General features: G+C 38.2%; 1 protein-coding gene across 4 annotated transcripts in view; it reads left to right on the top strand.

Moving 5' to 3' along the window:
• Window positions 1–23,321, top strand: part of EDA (ectodysplasin A) — a 362,948-nt gene that overhangs the window by 235,521 nt on the left and 104,106 nt on the right. For all 4 annotated transcript variants that reach the window (XM_020882970.2, XM_020882972.2, XM_020882968.2 and 1 more), the window contains exon 2: window positions 9,848–9,953. In XM_020882970.2, the coding sequence (XP_020738629.1) occupies window positions 9,848–9,953 (106 nt within the window). The remainder of the gene's footprint in view (window positions 1–9,847; window positions 9,954–23,321) is intronic.

Here is a 23,321-nt window from a genome sequence, read left to right on the forward strand (position 1 = left end):
TTTTCTCTGTTCTATAGCTACTGAAAGCGTATTGGTCTGCCGTTATGTCACATGACCAGTTGTTTTGCATTTACTTCAAGGGAGGCCCTGGGCACACTTAGATACAAGAGACACTAAAATAAAAAGTTAATCTAAGGACAAAATTGCAATATTCGATTAATCTCACAGTGCAATAGTCTTCCTGTACTTGCAGCTTTATTACCAGTCCTTTTCTGCCCTTTATGATTGTAGTGTAAGTTAAAGTTCTGGATTTGTGTCCCAGTCCTTTTCTTTTCCCCTCAATACTCAGGTTTGTGCTTCACAGGCATTTATTGCAGTTTGATTCGCTGCTGATTTTATCACCATGATTACCTCCCTGCTCCTAAGATACTTGTATTGAATTCGATTTTGCAGTACTTACACCCTATCCTGCCTGACCTTTCTCTTTGAGATTCACTTTCTATACTCACATTTCTGTGAGCCAGTCCTAGATTGATGGTCCACACACATGTGGGTGTGTGCTCAGTCACTCAGTTGTGTCCAACTCTTTGCCACCTCACGAACTGTAGCCCACAAGGCTCCTCTCTCCATGGGGATACTCCAGGCAAGAATACTGGAGTAGGTCGCCATGCCCTCCTCCAGGGAGTCTTCTCATACCAGGGATTGAACCCAGGTCTCCCACATTACAGGTGGATTCTTTACTTTCTGAGCCACCAGGGAAGCCCCACTGGCCACATATCTATGTTCATATCCTTGGTATCCACCCATCCCCGTGGGTATGAAGGGAATGGCAACTCAACTCCAGTATTCTTGCCTGGAGAATCTCATGGACAGAGGAACCTGGTGGGCTACAGTCCATGGGGTTGCAAAGAGTCGGACACAACTGAGCAACTAACACTTTCACTTTCATGACTCATCTTTTCTTAAAATCCTTCTCACTGTTTAATTTTTCTACAATGTTTTGAATGGTTTTGCCTTCTTAGAATTGATAGCAATCTGTTTCATAATTTGCTTCTTACCTAAGTCCTATTCCCCTCCCCTTCAAGTTCAGACTGTTGCAACTCTCTTTTCACTAGCTACCTCATTCTTACCTTTCTTGATCTTGAATATTGTAGAGAACATTTAGAGGTAGTTTATGAGGTTTAGGTCTCCACTAGGAACCAGAAGGGATTTCACAGTGAAATTTTGGACAAGGAAAAAATCCTCCTTTTGGTCATAATGCCCCTTCTAACCTGCATTAGTCCAGCTTTGTAAAGATAAACTGCAACATTATTATAAAATTTTCAAAAACCACCTAAGAATTCATAATTAAGAGAATGTATTTAAACTAATATTTTCTGAATACCAAGTTCAGTATTGGCTGACATGGTTTTATCCTGGCACTTATAAGTTCTACAGGTACATTCTGATATATAAACTGGTTCTTTTCACAAATGGTAGCCTTAAGTGATTTCCAGGTATTACAAGAAGTATATGTTTTTCTCCTTATCAAAGTGTCAAAGCATCTTTCACTTTAGGGTATGGGAAATTATTTATTACATAAGCAGATTCTCCCAAGAGAAGGCAGTGACATCTAACATATTTTGCTGCCCTTCTTTTTATTCAAAGATATCACTACCAACTTCACCCACACTTCTAGGGATCAAAGACTAAATCTTCAACCAAAAGTCTTTTCTTTCTATATGACACACACACAGACACACACACACACTGCTTTTTGATTTGTGACTGCAACTGCTATTTGTAGAGCCTGTCAGTGTCTGTATTTTGTGTTCAACTTGTGGTCAGCTAAAAAAGTTTCCAAATTCTGTACTATTGCATTCCAAACTGGTCACGGTTGCTATTTTCCGAAGCAGCCCACAACTATGTCATGTTATTTGAAACTATGCTTCAGTGCATCCTTTAGAGTATTTCTATGCCCCTTCTGCTTATGGTTATGCCATAAAGCTCACCATACTGAAGATGCTTGGGTATTCTTCTGTCATTGCCTCCATGCACATGTCAGCTCTGAGCATTGTTTTAATGCTCATAGACCAGCTGACCTCCAGAATCTCAGTAGGGGTGGACCTCTCTTGCCATTTCACATTAAACATGATTCCGACAGTAAAATAGTTCAGCAAGGTAAATGTACCATCTTTGGCAGGTATGAATTTCAAAGTCATAAAAAGCTACAGACAACTTGCATTATCCGTTGATGAGAATCAGTTCCATAATTGTTCTTCAGTTCTGTTCTGGATGTTAGGAATAGGGCCAAACCTAGGAAACAGATGATCAGAGGAGAAATCCATTTTCCCCCTTTGTGTTAGTAGATGTGTGTTTAAAATAACTCACCTTTCCCTGTAATGTGCATCTTAAACAGATTTCCCCTTAACCAGAGGACAAGACCACACAGGTTTAAAACGTTTGAGGAGTTTACTACCAATAGAAGAGAAGAAATTTTCATATTAAAAATATTTGGCATTATTTGATGTCTTAAATGATCTCTAGAGCCCCAAAATAGGAGGTAAGAAAAGGCAGAGATTGAACTGGTCTGTAGTATAATTTCTTGCCAATGCCACACTATGCTAATCTCCTCAAATAAAGAAACTCTTCTTTTTTATTTTGCTTTCTGCTTTGTAGTCACTTGCATTATGGGGCAGTGATTTTTAAGTCAAACTGCCCAGAGAGCAGAATTCAGTAACTGCTTTTAGCTCTATGTGAAAAATTTTGGTTCTCTTTAATTTCCGTGTTTAATTTACTACATAATTTCAGTCATCATCAAATATGTTTTTTAAAGTGGATAGTCCCCAGCACTCACATCAGAGATGTCCAGGGTGCCAGTTGCCTTTGGCATTTGGACTGGTGGCTGCTCCCTCCACCCTGACCTGCTGCTGGCAGCTCCCATGGGATGCTGTGATCGATGTTGAGTGTCCTTGTTTCCTCTCTCTCAGGAGGCAGCACACTCCATTCAGCAACAGCACATACTGCATTTTCCTTCTTGTCACACTGCTTTTAAAACCTTAGTACTTCCTGTTATGTAGTACTATCATGCACGACAAAGCAAAGGATGATATTTGGATGTTGTTCATGTATGTTAAAGACAGTGTCCGGTTCAGTGCCCTCCATGTGGTAAATAATCAGTGTTTGTTCAGGATATAGCAACATGCTGAGTGACTCTCTCCAGACCTTTTGTCAAAAGTCAAAGCATCTTGAGTTAAAGGCTCTTACAAGATTGAGAGAATATTCAATGCCAGCTTCTATCTTCATTTTTATGTGAATGACATGACATACACATCAAACTAGCCTGAGCAATCCTACTTCACTCATTGGCACTGGGATGCTCACATATTGCTATGTGGAATCACTTGAAGATTTTGTTAAATACCCCAGGGTATAAATGTTTTTATTTCATTTGACGGTCCCAGCTGATTGCTGATGAGTGATGGCAATGGTTGCAATAGAAAAATAGATTTATTCAAGAACATTGAAAGAGAAATCTTTTTAAAAAATAGTTGAATTTCCAATTTTAGAAGGCCTAGTAGGTACCTGCCTCCTCTTGAGAGAGATGAAGTACCAATTTCTATAAACAGATTAACTGTAAAAATGACAGAATAAAAGTCATAAAACACTATCTATGTGAGACCTCTACTTTATCAGTAGCAAAACAGGACTTTGTTTTTAGTTCCCACATAATGAACGAGTTGAGAAATGAATAATATACAGTAGAAGTTTCTCAAAATTTGGTTCCATAGCTATCTACATCAGAATCCCATAGTGAGCAAGTTGAAAAGTCAGATTCTCATGTCTCACTTCAACTTAGTCTAACTTTGGGGAGGGGAAGGCCCAGAATTCTGAATTTTAATACTCATGCCTGGAGATTCTGATGCACACCAAAGTTTGAAAGCAACTGACCTACAGAATCTCTCACTCCTAAGATCCATTTGATTTGCTAACTGCCAGTAGTATAACGTGCTCTTAGTTTACCTCACCATGGTTGATCTTAAGAAATGTGGTCTCATTCATGTCAAATAAAATGCTGGCTTTATAGAATGGATTACTGATAGTTCTATTATTCTTTTGACAGAGGGATACTTACTGCTGCTCATGTCAGTCGTGTCCGACTCTGTGCGACCCCATAGATTTAGGGGCCTACTATGTGCCAGGTCCAGAGCTAGGCAATAGGGTTACCAAAATGGACAAAATGAGGTCTCTGCCCTCAAGAAGCTTATGGGTAATTTCCTATGAATCCCTAAACTACTAATACAATCACATACATTGCCATGAAGTATAAAATGAATCAAATTTATTCTATGTCAAATTGGTAAAAATAAAAAGGTACCCAATAATTTTGTGGGTTGAGCTACTAGAGAAAAAGTGTTTGTAGAAATATCTGAAGAGTCACTAGCAATAATGAATTTATCTCTCATGTCTCAGCATTAGTGAATTGTTTCCAGCTGAGATCCCTGTCATCTGCAGGTGCTGTTTAACATGTAATTTTACCATAGGAAACAAAGGTATAATCAGTTAATAAAGTGTAAAGAATTAGGTTTTTTTCCCCTTGAACAAATTGCCTGGCTGTGGCCAACATTCCTGATGCCTCCTCCCTTGTGCAACAGTAAAGAAATATTTGAAGAGAAAAGGCTGTTTTGTTCATATTCTGCAAGTTGCCTCTGGAGATCATCCTAATGAATGCAAAACTCAAGCTAGAATTCTAGACTTTGTATGAGCAGCCACTGATTTTTGTCTTTACCATTATACTACACAGAAGATAGTTTTCCCTTCTGCTTCTAATTGAGACTCAAATAAGGTCACTGTGAATAGGAATCCTCTTTCAGTTTAACCATTGTTTTGTGTTGCTTTCATTGAGAAAATAGAAACTATGTTCTGTTCAAAGCATTTTCATATACAGGCAGTCCCCGTCTAATGAGCACTTGACTTTTAAATGTCCCATACTCGCCAACAGCCTCTCTGAAGGGACTTTAAGCTACTCCTACTCCCCGTGGAAACTGGAGTTGTTTCTGCTATCTGTAGGAGTTGGTTTCTCCCTCAGCTCTCCTTCTCTGGGAGCCTCAGTTCTCACAGGCTCCCATCAGACCCTTTGAAACAATTAGTATGTGAGCATATTCTCCCACTGATGCCATCAGGACATTAGAAGCTGATGAAGACCCTGCCAGAATCCTCATAGGAGCTGAACCCATGAGGGAACACAGGAGTTGAACCCATGAGGGAACACAAAGAGTATAAAGAAAATTCTAAAATTCTGGCTGGTGACAGTGAGGAGGTTCTCCATTTGTGCTTCAAAATCCCTTTCCCCTAGAAATAGCATTACACTGTAATAACATATGTAACTATGTAACTATTACATATTATATATGTAATAACTATGTAAAACTCAGTTCTCTGACAGATTCACTTATCCAGACCACAGCCAGAAATAAGCAGTAAACAAGTGACTTCTAAGCCACCAGAGAATATGCATCTTACTTATTGCAAAAACCATTCAAAAACACACTGCTTGCCTCTTTACTCTGTTTGTACATGATTTTAATTAGTTTTAATGAGGTGACAAGCCTATAGAAGATTATAAGCAGCAAATTTGAAGAGATTGGAAAAGATGTTACAAGTAGGTGAAGTGAAATCTGATAGTTACAGCAACTTAAGAGACCAAAAAAAAAATGTTAAAAAGAAGTTAAGAATTCAAAACCCAACCACAATGAAAAATTCCTTTGCATCCACAAGCATGGCTACAATTAAAAATTGACTATATCAAGCATAGTGAAGATGCAGAACACTGGAACTCTCATACATTGCCAGTGGGAATATATTAATACAATGGTACAGTCACTGGAAAACAGTTTGATAGTTCCTTACAGTAAATACTTACCATATATCCCTAAGTTTCCACCCTTAGGTGTTGACCCAAGAAAAATGAAAATAGATATCCCTACAAAGACTCATACTTATATCAGCTTTATTCATAATAGCCCCATACTGGAAATAACCAAATGTCCCTCAAAAGGCAGATGTGTTAAAAAACTATAGTATATCCATACAATTAAATACTACTCAGGAAGAAAAAGGAATGAACTGCCAATATTCAATAATGTGGATGAGTCTCACAGACATTGTGCTGAGGGAAAGAAGCAACACAAAATCATATAATCATGTTGTATGATTCCATTTATCTAAACTTCTAGAATGGGAAAAACTAAGGTATGGTGATAGAACAGTGGTTACTGGGTTTGGGGTTGCACTGAAGAATGATTGGAAGGGACACAAGGGGTAATTCTGGGGTGATGGAAATGTTCCATATCTTCATTTCAATGGTGGTTACAAATGTGTGTGTTTTTCAGACTGTATGCTTAAAATATGTGCACTTTATTGTATGTTTGTGTGCTCAGTCACTGAGTCATGTCTGACTCTGAGGCCCCATGGACTGTAGCCCACCAGGCTCCTCTGTCCATGGAATTTTTCAGGCATGAATACTGGAGTGTGCTGCGATTTCCTTCTCTAGGGGGTATTCCCAACCCAGGGATTGAACCCATGTCTCTTGGTCTCCTGCATTGGCAGGCAGATTCTTTACCACTAGCCCCACCCCGGAAGCCCCTTAATTGATTATAAATTATAGCTAAAACTTTCATAAAAGTACAAAATTTGCAAAAGGAAAAATTCTTCCGAGGATCTCCCTGCTATAGGATAAAATTTTAATTCCTTAACATTATCTGGTCTTTGTTTAATATCTCTTGCCTCATTCCTTACCATTCCTTCCCACCTCCTACCACTTATATTAAGCTACTTTTATTTCCAGAAATAGCTTTTCTCTCTTTCCTCTGAAACTTGAAACACAATGGTCCTTTTCTCCGGAATTCCTTTTCATTTTCCCATTCCTCACTAAATTCTCAATATCCTACAGGATTCAGAGAAGTAGCACCTCCTGCAGGAAGCCTTGTGCACTCTCAGTCTGTATTATATATTTTTTCTCTTGCTCCCAGAGAACTTAATGCTTCTCTTTACTTAACAAAGTATGTATCATTCTGTAATGTAATTGTAACTTAAAAAAAAAAAAACACTCAAAACCATAGTGTGCTGGTGCCATTTAATGTACAGGCAAATAGTTTTCTACATTTTCACTAAACACTGAGTTAAATCATATTGTAGCCTAATTTCTGGTCAAAATAGTTGGAGTTTCAGTGCTCAAAGTTATTAAGAACACTCTTCTATCTATAATTACTTGTTCTACACTAAAATAATTGAGATTTTAATGTAAATAACAGTTTGGGATTGTATCATTATTATTGTGATAAGTTATTTATGTTGGCATCACCGGCTCAATGGACATGAGTTCGAGTAAACTCCAGGGAGTTGGTGATGGACAAGGAAGCATGGTGTGCTGCAGTCCATGGGGTCGCAAAGAGTCGGACACAGCTGAGCTACTGAACTGAACTGATTTATGTTGTGGGTTAAGTAACTTTATACGGGCTTTATCTGGAAAGCTAGCCAGACTTTATTATGTTGATTCTACAAGAAAGTGCATTTTACATTCCAGACAAGTGAGAAGGGGACAATAGAGGATGAGATGATTGGATAGCATCACTGACTCAATGGACGTGAGTTTGAGCAAACTCCAGGAGACAGTGAAGCACAGGGAAGCCTGGGGTGCTGCAGTCCATGGGGTTGCAAAGAGCTGGACACAACTTAGTGACTGAACATCAAGAAAGAAGTGACAAAAACACTGCTCAGTTGAACTATGTGAAATTGCTGATCTTTAACCATTTTTGACATACAAAAATGGCAATTTCATATGATTCAACCTAAATATTTTTAAATAAACCCTAAGGCAAGTGTCAGATTGCCTGTACATTCATTTACTGATTATGTATTTAATACATGTATATATTCTGCAAAACGCTAATCTTGTATATTAGGGCTGTTGGCTGTAGTTTTTCTACGTAAACAATAAATCACATGCTTTTGAAGAAAGTTTGTATAGAATGTTAAGGCTTTCTTGAGTTCTACACATCTTTTTTCCAATTAATCCAAGATGCAGCAGACATGATATTATGGAATTGTTTATTTTTTGAACCAACAGTAGGATGAAAATATAGATTCATTTCTTCCTTTTAGCCTCTAAACTGTCTAACAAGTCTATTTTAATATTAATTTCAATTATAATAATATCTCTCATTTATTAAATGCATATTACATGCTGTGTACTTGCTAACACAATAACTACTTAATGAACAAAGTACAACTATTCCCCCTATTTATAAATGAGGAAATTAAAACTTAAGGACCTTGCCCAAATTTACACAGCTATAAGTGATAGAGTTGGGCTTGGAATCACTTTCAATCCTGTTATCTAATACTTGGTCCACTGTTTTCTTCAAGCACATTTTCTTTAGCCACAAATAAGCACTCATGCTGAAAAATTATGATTTAATTCAGTCAAGTATATATTTAAGCTGTGATTATCATTAGTGATACCAGGCCCATTCACATATGAAATACACTGTATTATTATAAGAGATCATCATAAGACAGTAGAGGATCAGGAACTGAAATGAATCTTATAGACCACAAGTTCTATAGGAGTTCTGTTGTAGTAAGAAAGGGAGAAAATTGTGCACTTTGTTATTACTAACTCCCAGAAGAGTGTTAACATAAATGATACCATCCAATCGTAATTGGATGCACAGCATTCTGGGAACAAACTGAAAGTTCAGCATAGATAGAAATGTGGAAGAGTAATGGGTGTATAATAATGCAATCCAAGAAGGAGTAACAAGCTGAAGTCTAGTTCTGGGAAGACATCAGTAGTATGTGAGGGAAATTAAGAATCTATGACTGGGATCTCTGAACCCTAGATCTCTGAATCCTACTGACTAGTAGGATTGACCCATTGGATATTTGGGGCAGATGACAGAGGGCCAAAAGATATTAAACAAAATTTCATGCCTACATTATTAAAATAATAATGGTATCAAAAATGAAAGAATTTGTACAGCAGAAGGGAGGGTGAGCTTAGACTTTAGACACTCTGAATTTTTTTTTTATTGAAGTATAGTTGATTTACAATGTTGTATTAGTTTCAGATGTACAGCACGGTAGTTCAGATGTAAATATATAGTTCAAGGTTTTTCACTTACAGGTTATTACAAAATATTTATAGTTTGTTGTGCTATACAGTAGGTCCTTGTTGTTATCTATTCCATATATAATAGTGAGTATACGTTAATCCCAAACTCCTAATTTATCCCTCCCCCTCTTTCCCCTTTCTTAATCATAAGTTTGTTTTCTATATCTGTGGTTCTAGTTCTGCTTTGTAAATAAGCTCAGTTGTATCTGTTTTTAAGATTCCACATATTAGCATATCATATGATTTTGTCTTTGTCTTACTTCACTTAATATGATAATCTCTAGGTCCATCCTTGTTTCTACAAATGGCCATGTTTCATTCATTTTTATGACTAACACTCCATTGTATATTCCATTCCATATATATGTATATATATATATATACATATATATGTACCACACCTTTATCTATTCATCTTAGACACGCTGAATTTAAAGTGAAGGCAAGACTGTCTACAGAGAGCCAGTTTTTTCTGTTGGCTATTGTTGACTGGGATTTCCCTGGTGGCTCCAGTGGTAAAGCATTTACCTGCCAATGCAGGAGACGTGGATTTGATCCTGGGTCGGGAAGATCCCCTGGAGAAGGAAATGGCAACCCATTCCAGTATTCTTGCCAGGAAAATTCCATGGACAGAGGAGCCTGGTGCGCTGCAGTCCATGGGTTGCAAAAGAGTTGGATATGACTTAGTAACTAAACCACAACAAAAATAGTTGACTGGGTCAACCTTTAACTTATCTACTCATTATTTTTCAGATGGCCCTTGTGAATTTCTTCATCCCTAAAGAAAAGTCGTACTCTGAAGAGGAAAGTAGGCGTGTTCGCCGCAATAAAAGAAGCAAAAGCAGTGAAGGAGCAGATGGTAAGTCTGCTTGGGTGATCCTTTATCACATATCAAACTATACCATTCTAAAAACTACATTTTCATGTGTGTGTCACCATCTCATATATTATCTATAGACTCAAGGTTGCAGAAAATTTTTCCAGCCTAAACTGCCTAACCTACCTAATCTACTCTTAGGTGCCTATACAAAGATCCTCCCTCCTCCAACCCCAGATACCTTTAGTCCTTTCACAGTGTATCTGAGAACCATGATGGCATTTGTAACCCTCAAGATCACCCTCCATAAAGACCTCATCTCTCCTAGGGACATCCTGTATTTACTAAGACCATCAAGAGGATGCAGTCCTATTCTTGAAATTGACAGAGTATTGTGCCATGGTAGCACTTACATGATATCTTAAATCCAGTGATAATTATGTCTTCATTGGTATCAGCTACCATGCCTCTGGGGCTTCCCTCATAGCACAGTCAGTAAAGAATCTCCTGCAATGCAGGAGACCCAAGTTCAATCCCTGGGTCAGGAAGATCCCCCTGGAGAAGGAAATGGCAACCAACTCCAGTGTTCTTGCCTAGAGAATCCCAGGGACAGAGGAGCCTGGAAGGCTACAGTTCATGGGGTCATGGAGTCAGACACAACTTAGTGACTAAACCACCACCACCAGGCCTCTAGAATTCATCTGTAAGTTCCTCAACCACAGAGATTCATTTCTCTTTATAAAGTCCCAAAATCCAGCCTAATATATAGCAAGTTGTTGGTGTTTGCAATATAAGTCAATGATGTTGATTGCCCCAATAGCTAAGTTATGATTTGGCATGAAAACCATCCATATTGAAGGTGAAACAGCTTTAAGTTAACTAGCAATGTGTTTTGTGGGGCATAACAAAATGTTGAGCTAGTTCCTGGACAGGGTCTTTGAATTGATCTATTTTAACATCTTTCTGTCAATTGACAGAATGCTACCTCTTTGGCATATGAGTTTGTAGAATGCATAGCTCAGGGCTATTGTAAAGCCATCTAGATTCAAAGTCAGCACATGTCTGACTGAATCTTCCAAAGATATACATTCTCTAGGGGGTTACAAAGCAATATGACTTTATGAAAGTGAAAATGAGATTTTTTTAAAACTGACATTTGTCAGTGTAAAAAGGGTACAATGATTATAGCAGTTCTAGATGGCATGAGCAATTGATGCAATGGGGCCAAGAGTTTGTCAATTGGGATAAGAAGAGGTAAAGCTGGATGAAGTCTGAAAAAGAGCTCAGAACAACAACCTGTAATAAAGACAAGAGTCAGAAATAAGGTAAGTAATGTGTTTCTTGAGCACCACTGAAGGCTCACGGGTAAAGAATCCCCCTGCAATGCAGGAGACACAGATGTAAACGCAGGGTTGGAAAGATCCCCTGGAGGAGGAAATGGCAACCCACTCCAGCATTCTTGCCTGAGAAACCCCATGGACAGAGGAGCCTGGTGGGCTATAGTCCAAAGGGACATGAAGAGTCAGAGACAACTGAGCGACAGAATACACACACACACACACACACACACACACACACACACACATATTCTCACACCCACACACAGGTGTTTCTAGTCAATGGAGGTGGCAACAGCTTTGAGCACTTCAACTGAGAATTGAACCAGTGGGACCATTCTCTAGAGCAGATATTTTATATATAATTAATGACCAAGTTTGAGCCTAGGAAATGTGGTCCATGAAGTAATAGGCACCCATTATTGACATCTGTTTTTCACCAGTTTCCTGGAAGTTTTTGGAAAGTAAAAGTCGCTCATTCATGTCTGACTCTTTGTGACCCCATCAACTATACAGTCCATGGAATTCTCCAGGCCAGAAAACTGGACTGGGTAGCCTTTCCCTTCCCAAGGGGATATTCCAAATCCAGGGATCAAACCCAGGTCTCCTGCATTGCAGGCAGATTCTTTACCAGCTGATCTACCAGGGAACCTATATATAAACTGAGAACTAAGAATCAAGGTCACTTTCCTCTCATCTTATTCTGTGATGTATGTAGATTTTTCCACCTTCAACTCTTCCTCTGAACCACTCCCAGTACCACCAAATCTTTCATATTCCCTGATTGCTACAGAAGAGAGAAAAGAGGTGTTAAGAACAATATCACCTTCTGTATTGGGCATGATCTTCCCTTCCTCTTCAGAGGCTTTCAAAGTCCAGTGGCTTTTAAACTTTACCTCTACATCTGACTTTCCAAGTTTTCTCATAAAGAAGGCAACTTCCTCCTCTCTCCCAAACCACTTTATCTGGATCTGGCCACCAGCATCTCTGCTACTGATCTTCTTTAAAGTCTTTATTATGTTTTGAAACAAAATAGTTTTTCTATCTGTTGAAGGACAAAGTCTCTGTTATTAATTTCTAGCACTATTTGTCTAATTTCCTCCTGATCTCATACTCTCATCAGTCACTAGATGCTACTCAATTTGTGCCTACATCAAACTTCTTGTGCAATTTCTGATATATATTATATTTTTAATCTTCAAAGGTTATATTAGTATAATATTGGGAAGTAAAGAACAAAATACAATTATTGGAGGACAAGTACTCTACAATATTTTATTGGCCTCTACCACACATCAACACGAGCAGATATTTTCTTTAAACAGATTCAGTTCACTTCTAAATTGTATTCAGTTGTACCTCAGTTCAGTTCAGTTGCTCAGTCATGTCTGACTCTTTGCAATACCATGGACTGCAGCATATCAGGCTACTGTCCATCACCAACTCCCGGAGCTTGCTCAAACTCAAGTCTGTTGAGTCCATGATGCCATCAAACCATTTCATCCTCTGTCATCCTCTCCTCTTGCCTTCAGTCTTTCCAAGCATCAGGGTCTTTTCCAAGGACTTAGTTCTTCGCATCAGGTGGCCAAAGGATTGCAGTTTCAGCTTCAGCATCAGTCTTTCCAGTTAACATTCAGGACTGATTCCCTTCAAGATTGACTGGTTTGACCTCCTTGCAGTCCAAGTGGCTCTCAAGAGTCTTTTCCAACACCAGAGTTCAAAAACATCAATTCTTTGGTGCTCAGCTTTCTTTATAGTCGAACTCTCACATCCATACATGACTACTGGAAAAACCATAGCGTTAACTAGATAGACCTTTGTTGGCAAAGAAATGTCTCTGCTTTCTAATATGCTGTCTAGGTTTGTCATAGCTTTTCTTCCAAGGGGCAAGTGTCTTTTAATTTCATGGCTGCAGACACTATCTGCAGTGATTTTGGAGCCCCAAAAAATAAAGTCTCTCACTGTTTCCATTGTTTCCCCATCTATTTGCCATGAAATGATGGGACCGGATGCCATGATCTTAGTTTTTTGAATGTTGAGTTTTAAGCCAGATTTTTCGCTCTCCTCATCCACTTTCATCAAGAGGCTCTTTAGTTCTTCTTCACTTTCTGCCATAAGGGTTGTGTCATCTGCGTATCTGGACTTATTGATATTTCTCCCGGCAATCTAGATTCCAGCTTGTGCTTCATCCAGCCTGGCATTTCACATTATGTCCACTGCATATAAGTTAAATAAGCAGGGTGATATTATACAGCCTTGATGTACTCCTTTCCCAATTTGCAACCAGTCTGTTGTTCCATGTCCAGTTCAAAATGTAGCTTCTTAACCTGTATACAGATTTCTCACGAGGCAGGTAAATTGGTCTGCTATTCCCATCTCTTGAAGAATTTTCCACAATTTGTTGTGATCTACACAGTCAAAGCCTTGGTGTAATCAATAAAGAAGTAGATGTTTTTCTGGTATACTCCTGCTTTTTCAATGATTTAACAGATGTTGGAAATTTGATCTCTGGTTCCTCTGCCTTTTCTAAATCCAGCTTGAACATCTGGAAGTTCATAGTTCACATACTGTTGAAGCCTGGCTTGGAGAATTTTGAGCATTACTTTACCAGCATGTGAGATGAATGCAAATGTGTGGTAGTTTGAACATTCTTTGGCATTGCCTTTCTTTGGGATTGGAATGAAAACTGACTTTTTCCAGTGCTGTGACCACAGCTGAGTTTTCCAAATTTGCTGGCATATTGAGTGTAGCACTTTCACAGCATCATCTTTAAGATTTGAAATAGCTCAACTGGAGTTCCATCACCTCCAGTAACTTGGTTCATAGTGATGCTTCCTAAGGCCCACTTGACTTCACATTCCAGGATGTCTGGCTCTAGGTGAGTGATCACACCATTGTGGTTATCTGGGTCATGAAGATCTTCTTTGTATAGTTCTTCTGTGTATTCTTGCCACCTCTTATGAATATATTCTGCCTCTGTTAGGTCCATACCATTTCTCTCCTTTACTGTGCTCATCTTTTTATGAAATGTTGCCTTGGTATCTCTAGTTTTCTTGAAGACATCTCTAGTCTTTCCCATTTTGTTGTTTTCCTCTGTTTCTTTGCGCTGATCACTGAGGGATGCTTTCTTATCTCTCTTTGCTATTCTTTAGAAATCTGCATTCAAATGGTATATCTTTCCTTTTCTCCTTTGCCTTTCACTTCTCTTCTTTTCTCAGCTATTTGTAAGGCCTCCTCAGACAATCATTTTGCCCTTTTCCGTGTCTTTTTCTTGGGAACGCTCTTGATCACTGTCTCCTGTACAGTGTCACAAACCTCTGTTCATAGTTCTTCAGGCACTCTCTCTCTATCAGATCTAATCATTTAAATCTATTTCTCACTCCCACTGTATAATCATAAGGGATTTGATTTAGGTCATACCTGAATGGTCTAGTGGGTTTCCCTACTTTCTTAAATTTAAGGCTGAATATTTCAATAAGGAGCTCATGATCTGAGCCACAGTCGGCTCCAGGTCTTGTTTTTGCTGACTGTATAGAGCTTCTCCATCTTTTGCTGTAAAGAATATAATCAATCTGATTTTGCTATTGAGCATCTGGTGATGTCCATATGTAGAGTCTTCTCTTGTGTTGTTGGAAGAGGGTGTTTGCTATGACCAGTGTATTCTCTTGGCAAAACTCTCTTAGCCTTTTCCCTGCTTCATTTTGTACTCCAAGGCCAAAGTTGCCTGTTCCTCCAGGAATCTCTTGATTTCCTTCTTTTGCATTCCAGTCCCCCAAATAGTATAGCTGGAAGGAATAGAATACCTCCTTAGAGTTAGGAGTATAGAATGCTTGGGGCTTCTGGAATTTGATTAGTTTTCCAACCTTGCACCTGGCACGCTATTGAACCATTTATTTAGATGTGGTGTGCCCCAGTGACTTAAAATGTGACAAGCCAATCCAAATCTCCTTTATTTTTGAACCATTCCTGTTATTCTGCTGAGTATATGTTATATTTATTCAAAACATTCATCAAATATTTACTGAGAAAATACAGCAGTTTCTATAATACTACAATGAAGATGCCATAAGGATATTGGTATTTATTTAATTTTACATCCTCATTGTCCGGGAAAGGACATAATAGACTCTCTATAAATATGTCTTATTGCCCTCAGAAAGCTTACCTTCCAGTGTATCAAGACTGATAAGGAACAGAATTGGTGGTGATAAGTGTTTTAGAGAAAAATATAGCAGGGCAAGAAGGAGAGAGTGTGATGAATTGTTTTGTAAGGGGATCAGGCAAGCTCCTCTTATAAGAAACATTTGAGAAGAGAACTGAATGAAATCAAAGTGTTAGCCATGTGAATATCTGGATTTTGAGTGGAGAAGATAAGCAGTACATACAAATGCTCTACAGGATAAGAATGCTTGAAATGTTCCAGAAAGATCAGTGTGGCTGGGAATAGAGTGAACAAGAAAGAGCAAGAGGGAAGGAGATGAGGTCAGGGGGTGAAGTCAAATCTAGATCCTTGTTATAGGCCAAAGTAAGGACTCTGACTTCTACCCTGCACCAGATGGGGAACCATTGAGGTATTTTGAGCAGAGGAGTAACAGGATCTGACTTATGTTGTTACAGAATCCCTCTGGCTGCTGCAGAAAGGACTGAAGCAGGAAGTCATGTAGGGGAATGTAACAGTAATCCAGGTGAAGTGACAATGGTTTAGACAAAGATGGAGGCAGTCAGTGCATGTGGGGAGGAGTAGTCAGATTGTAGACAAATCTTTGATGGAATAGCTGACAGGACTGGAGGTTTATTAGGAAAGTTGTATGAAAGATAAGAGCCAAAGATGACCCCACAGTTTTGAACCTGTGGAAGTAGACTAATAGAGTTGCCATTTCTGAGATGGGGAAAACAGAAGAATAGGAGGGTAAAGGGGTGTAAGTAAGGAATTAAGAATTCAGTTAGGCGTGCTAAGTTTGAAATGTCTATTAGACACCAAGTATATATGTTAAAGAGGTAGCTGGATATACAAGTCTACATTGTATATCAAGACAAAGTGTCTCGAGACAACGAGCTGACGCTGTTTTATAAAAATAAAGCACTTCTCATTGAAAATGTGAGTCAACGTATAAACCATGTGAACATAGTAAGAGGTCAGATGGGATAGATAAATTGGAGCAGGGGTGAGTTAAGGCAAAAATAAAAAGCCTATTAGGTGTTGTTTCTAAATTCATGAGTTACTTGATATATTATAATAAAAATTTAGCTATGCAGCTCAGGTTTGCATGACATGTATCAAAAGAAAGTCATTTTCCTTGAACATTTAAGAGCATAATAGGAATTTCAGGAAGAAAACATTTTTCAGAGGTCAAAAATAGAGACAAGTTTAAAAAGAGAGCAGGAAAATAAATTCTAATCCCTTGTATAATTTTTTAATTTTTTGATCTGTTACTATCCTTTAATTTCACTTCTCAACTTTATTTTATTGTCATTTAACAAGACTTCTAGGCCCTATCTGAAGTATCAAGATGAGTATACCCTCATAGAAACTTACATTTTAAAGAGGGAGCAGATACATTTATTGGCAACAGGTAAAAATGAAGCAAAGTAGGGTGGTGACAGTGAGTCCTGGGGTTTTACCTTACACAGTATGTAGAAGGCTTGCAAACATCTGTTAAATGAATGGCCAAATACACAAATGGGCAGGGGTTGGAAGGAGTCTAGATTTTTTCTGTCTAGGAATTTATGGGATTAAGCTTGATGATCTTCACTAATCCCTAAGGGAGAAAATAAGTGTTAACACATTGTTTGCTCACACTTAAGAAAAGCAAGGGACATAGAAGCCTGCATAGGTTCACAAGAATAAATCATACTGTTTTCCTTTTTTCACCAGACTACTAAATTAGTCGCTTAGGAGCATAACATAAACATAGTCTATCTTTTTTCAATTTATTCTTATTGAATCATAGTTGATTTATAGTGTGTTAGTTTCAGGTGTACAGCAAAGGAATTCAGTTATAATATGCATAGAATACACACACACACACACACACACACACATATATATATATATATATATATATATTTATACATCTTTTCCAGATTCTTTTTCCATATAGGTTATTAGAGAATATTCAGTATAGTTCCCTGTGCTATACAGTAAGTCCTTGTTGTTTAACTATTTTATATGTAGTACTGTGTATGTGTTACTCCCAAATTCCTAATTTATCCCTCCCCTCCACCTTTCCCCTTTGGTAACCATAACACATAGTCTATCTTGCATTAAAAAAATATCAGAGGCTACATCCAATCTTTCTGACCCACCATTCAAGAAAAGATTAGATTCATCTCATTTTCTTCCTTTGGTTTGCTCTATAAATGAATGCATCGAATAGGAAGCCAGAGTCCCAAACACAGGGTTTGGTCTCCTCCAGCATAAATCTTGGCACTTTATGACTGAGAAAATGAGTGAAGTCTCTTTTTTTTAAACTACATCTTCACCGTAAACTTTTTTACTCCAACTCCTATTTTGAGCTGGCCAAAAGTATTTATATTGGTTTTTTAAAATTAATTTATTTTAATTGGAGGCTAATTACAATATTGTGGTGGTTTTTGCCATACATCGACATGAATCAGCCACAGGTGTACACGTGTCCCCCCATCTTGAACCCACTCCCCACCTCTCTCCCCACCCCATCCCTCAGGGTTGTCCCAGAATACCAGCTTTGAGTGTCCTGCTTCATGCATAAAACTTGCACTGGTCATCTGTTTAACATATGGTAATAAACATGTTTCAATGCTATCCACTCAAATCATCCCACCCTTGCCTTCTCCCAGAGAGTCCAAAAGATACATCTGTGTATCTTTTGCTGTCTTGCATATGGGGTTGTCATTACCATCTTTCTAAATTCCAATATATGCATTAATATACTGTATTGGTGTTTTTCTTTCTGACTTACTTCACTGTGTGTAATAGGATCCAGTTTCATATACCTCATTAGAACTGACTCTAGTGCATTCTTTTTTATAGCTGAGTAATATTCCATTGTATATATATGTACCACAACTTCCTTATCCATTCATCCATTGATGGACATCTAGGTTGCTTTCATGTCCTAGCTATTGTAAACAGTGCTGCAATGAACATTGGGGTACACGTGTCTCTTTCAATTCTAGTTTCCTCAGTATGTATGTCCAGCAGTGGGATTGCTGGGTTGTATGGCAATTCTATTTCCAGTTTTTTAAGGAATCTCCACATTGGTCTCCATAGTGGCTTTACTAGTTTGCATTCCCACCAGCAGCGTAAGAGGGTTCCCTTTTGTCCACACCCTCTCCAGCATTTATTGTTTGTAGACTTTTTGATGGCAGCCATGCTAACTGGTGTGAGATGGTACCTCATTGTGGTTTTGATTTGCATTTCTCTGATAATGAGTGATGTTGAACATCTTTTCATGTATTTGTTAGCCATCTGTGTGTCTTCTTTGGAGAAATGTCTGTTTAGTTCTTTGGCCCACTTTTTGATTGGGTTGTTTATTTTTCTGGTATTGAGCTGCATGAGATGCTTGTATATTTTTGAGATTAATCCTATGTCTGTTGCTTCGTTTGCTATTATTTTCTCCCATTCTGAAGGCTGCCTTTTCACCTTGCTTATAGTTTCCTTCATTGTGCAAAAGCTTTTAAGTTTAATTAGGTCCCATTTGTTTATTTTTGTTTTTATTTCCATTACTCTGGGAGATGGGTCATAGAGGATATTGCTGTGATTTATGTCAGAAAGTGTTCTGCCTATGTTTTCCTCTAAGAGTTTTATAGTTTCTGATCTTAACATTTAGACCTTTAATCCATTTTGAGTTTATTTTTGTGTATGGTGTTAGAGAATGTTCTAGTTTCATTCTTTTACAAGTGGTTGACCAGTTTTCCCATCACCACTTGTTAAAGAGATTGTCTTTTCTCTGTTGTATTTTTTTGCCTCCTTTGTCAAAGATAAGGTGCCCATAGGTGCATGGATTTATCTCTTCTATTTTGTTCCATTGATCTATATTTCTCTTTGTGCCAGTACCATACTGTTTTGATGACTGTAGATTTTGTAGTGTAGTCTAAAATCAGGAACAAGACACGGGTGCCCACTCTCACCACTACTATTCAACATAGTTTTGGAAGTCCTAGCCACACGATCAGAGAAGAAAAAGAAATAAACTGAATCCAATTTGGAAAAGAAGTAGTAAAACTCTCACTGTTTGCAGATGACATGATCTTCTATGTAGAAAACCCTAAAGACACCACCAGAAAATTCCTAGAGGTGATCAGTGAATATAGTAAAGTTGCAGGTTATAAATTAATACACAGAAATCCCTTGCATTCCTATACACTAACAATGAGAAAACAGAAAGAGAAATTAAGGAAACAATCGTATTCATCATTGCAATGAAAAGAATAAAATACTTAGGAATAAATTTACATGAAGAAACAAAAGACCTATGTATAAAAACCTATGAAACACTGATGAAAGAAATCAAAGATGACACAAATAGATGGAGAAATATACCATGTTTGTGGATTTGAAGAATTAATATACTGAAAATGAGTATACTACCCAGAGAATCTGTAGTGTCAATGCAATCCCTGGTATTTTTCACAGAACTAGAACAAATATTTTCACAGTTTGTGTGGAAACACAAAAAAGCTCAGAAAGCCAAAGCAATCTTGAGAAAGAAGAATGGAACTGGAGAAATCAACCTTCCTGACTTCAGGCTATACTACAAAGCTACAGTCATCAAGACAGTATGATATTGATATCAGTTTTAATTTCATTTTTGGTAATTATATGAGGCCTTTCAGTCATCATTGTTCTGCAAGAAAAGTACAATATCTTCATTGAAGGTGTTGTGAGTAATGACAATTCCAAAAATTTATGCCAGGATTTCTTGCTGAAATCTTTCTTTTTTATATATTTTGGAAGTAATAATAGGTGTAGTCTGCTTGCTTGATCATCTCTTTCAAGGTACTCCAGAAATCTGGAGAACTTAATTTTCTAGTTAGAATAAAGTGTGTAATATATTCAGAGGGTCATGAGATCTTAGAATTAGATAACATGAATCCAGAATTCCAACAAAGGTAGTGTCCATGTTTTATAAATGTTACTGTGAAATCAACTGTTCTCTTTCTGAAGGAGCATTTTCAGAAATCAATCACAATATTAATGTTTCTCCACACCTGCCATCCCTCCGTGTTTCTAAGAGAATAAGAATAAAAGTGCATCATTGTATAATAGAAAAGGTATTAGATTGAATCATAATTTCTGGATCCTGATCCTAATTTAGTGCTGCATTATTAGCCATGAGATCTTAGAGGAGTGACCTCCCTCTGGGCCTCAGTTTCCCTAGCTATAAAATGGGAGTAATTAGGCTTGCTTACCTCATGCAGTCATTGTAACGATCAAAAGTGTTAATGTATGCGAAAATGCTTCAGAAATTAACAACTGTTACTAAATTCTCTCTAGGAAATGAATATAGTAGCATGGTCTCTGAGGCATTTTAGGCACTCATGATCATTAATTTATGAATAGCCATTCTAATTTCTATAGAGGTTCTCTCTTTCAGCCAGATTGTCCCTTTTGTACTATCCAAGCCCATAGGAAGAAGACTCCAATCCTCAAGCTATGGCCTACCTCATCACTTGAAATGATCACATCTGTACACTTCCATATCACTTTCTTCCATATCATAGCTGGCTGGTTGTGTACATGTGTCTCTTTTTTTCAGTATCTCTTCTTCGTAGCTTTCTTTACCTTTGGATAGACTGAAAAAGGTTAAGTTGTTGTTGTTGTTGTTATAAAGAAGTAAAGGGGGAAAATGAGGTTGAAATATATCTTTTGTCCTTTGTTTCATAAAAATAATAATGCAATGAGACATTAAGTTGTTACAGGTCAACATGAAAGTCTATCATCTCAAAGGAATATCTTCTGCCTATACAAATGTTAGCTAGAATTAAGAAGCACTCTCAGGAAGTACTGGAGTTCCCTAGTATCTCACTTGGTAAAAAATCCACCTGCAGTGCAGGAGACCCTGCTTGGATTCTTGCGTCAGGAAGATCTGCTGGAGAAGGGATAGCCTACCCACTCTACTATTCTTGGGCTTCCCTTGTGGCTCACCTGGTAAAGAATCCACCTGCAATGTGGGAGACCTGGGTTCGATCCCTTATTTGGGAAGATCCCTGGAGAAGGGAAAGGCTACCCACTACAGTATTCTGGCCTGGGTCACAAAGAGTGGATCATGACTGAGCGACTTTCACTTTCACTACTTGCTGATTAAATGCTTATTTTGGGGTTTCCCTGGTGGTTCAGATGAGAAAGAATCCACCCGCACTGTGAGAGACCAACTTTCAATCCCTGGGTTGGTAAGATTCTCTGGAGGAGGGCATGGCAACTCACTCCAGTTTTTATAGGGATTCCCTTGTGGCTCAGATGGTAAAGAGTATGCCTGCAACATGGGAAACCCGGGTTTGATCCCTGGGTCAGGAAGATCCCCTGGAGAAGGAAATGGCAACCCACTCCAGTATTCTTGCCTGGAAAATCCCATGGACAGAGGAGTCTTGACAGGCTATAGTCCATGGGGTCACTAAGAGTTAGACATGACTGAGTGACTTCACTCATTATGCTGTTGCTCTTGTATTTACTGTCTCTTAGTGAGTTATCACTGTGCTATTATCAAATAAGAGAGATGAAAATTGTTTTGAGATCTGATAAGAGTCTCAGCAACTTTTTTACAAGACAAAATGAAAGGTTTTCAGAGTTTACCATGAGTGTAGACTTGAACAGGATTGTTCATTTCAGATGTACAGTCCCTAAGGTTGCCTACTGGTCATGAAAGCCAACAGCTTAAATCCCCACAGCACAACAGTCTGGAAAATAGCTTTATATTACTATCAAATAAGATATTAGGTAAGATAAAACATCTTAGCTTGGTCCCACTCCAAAATAGCACTTTGAAGCTATATTTTCATTTATGGAACTAGCCTTGCAATAAATTGTCTCAACAAGCTTTCAAACTGACACTGAGTTAACAGTCATTTTTAGAGTACCAACTACGTATAAGATGTACCAGGCTCTGAAGCTGGTGTGCATGGGCTAAGTCGCTTCAATTGTGTCCAATTCTGTGGGATCCTATGGACTGTTACCCACTAGGCTCCTCTGTCCGTGGGATTCTCCAGGCAAGAATACTGGAGTGGGTTATCATGCCCTCCTTCAGGGGATCTTCCTGACCCAGGATTAAGAGTCTCTTAAGTCTCTTGCATTGGCAGCAGTGTTCTTTACCACTAGTGCCACCTGGGGTGAAGTTGGTACAGCTAGCAAACTCCTGTCCTTAGCACTGAAGTCCTAAAGTGAACTGGGTATAGAGGTTAGTTAAGTATTAAGTGAAAGAAAGTATTAGTCGCTCAGTCTTGTGTGACTCTTTGCGATCCCATGGACTATAGCCTGCCATGCTCCTCCATCCATAGAATTCTCCAGGCAAGAATACTGTAGTGGATAGATATTTCCTTCTCCAGGGGATCTTCCCAACCCAGGGACCAAACCCAGGTCTCCTGCACTATAGGCAGATTCTTTACCATCTGAGCCACCAGGGAATTCCCAGTTAAATATTAGGCTGCTTTAAAATATTTATGCGATTTTTTTAATTACAAAAATACTTATTATAAAAAACATAAGCAATATAGCATCATATAAGTTAAACTGTGAACACATCCACCTCCCACTTGAAAAATTCTGTAAAAGTAAGGTATGTTTGAGGAATATCTTACTTGCCTAAATGAAGTCACGGGCCCAGATGACCTGGGGTTCTCAAAAGGTATTTCTGGTCTGCCTCACTCTCTTAAATTCCTTCTAGTTATTTTTTTCTCAGTATTAGGGAAAATGATGAATCCTAAGCCAGGAGGCCAGGATTTTAGTCCCAGTTCTGCCACTAGTAGTTATGCTAGAAATGAACTTCAAGTCTTAATTTCACTTCTCAGATATTAGCTTTTTCTAAAGGTTAGACTAGAATCAGTGATTCTCAACTCAGGTTTAAGAGATTTAATATTATCTAAGTAGTCTGTTCAA

The sequence above is a fragment of the Odocoileus virginianus genome, chromosome X (assembly GCF_023699985.2).
Source record: "Odocoileus virginianus isolate 20LAN1187 ecotype Illinois chromosome X, Ovbor_1.2, whole genome shotgun sequence".
Taxonomy (NCBI): domain Eukaryota; kingdom Metazoa; phylum Chordata; class Mammalia; order Artiodactyla; family Cervidae; genus Odocoileus; species Odocoileus virginianus.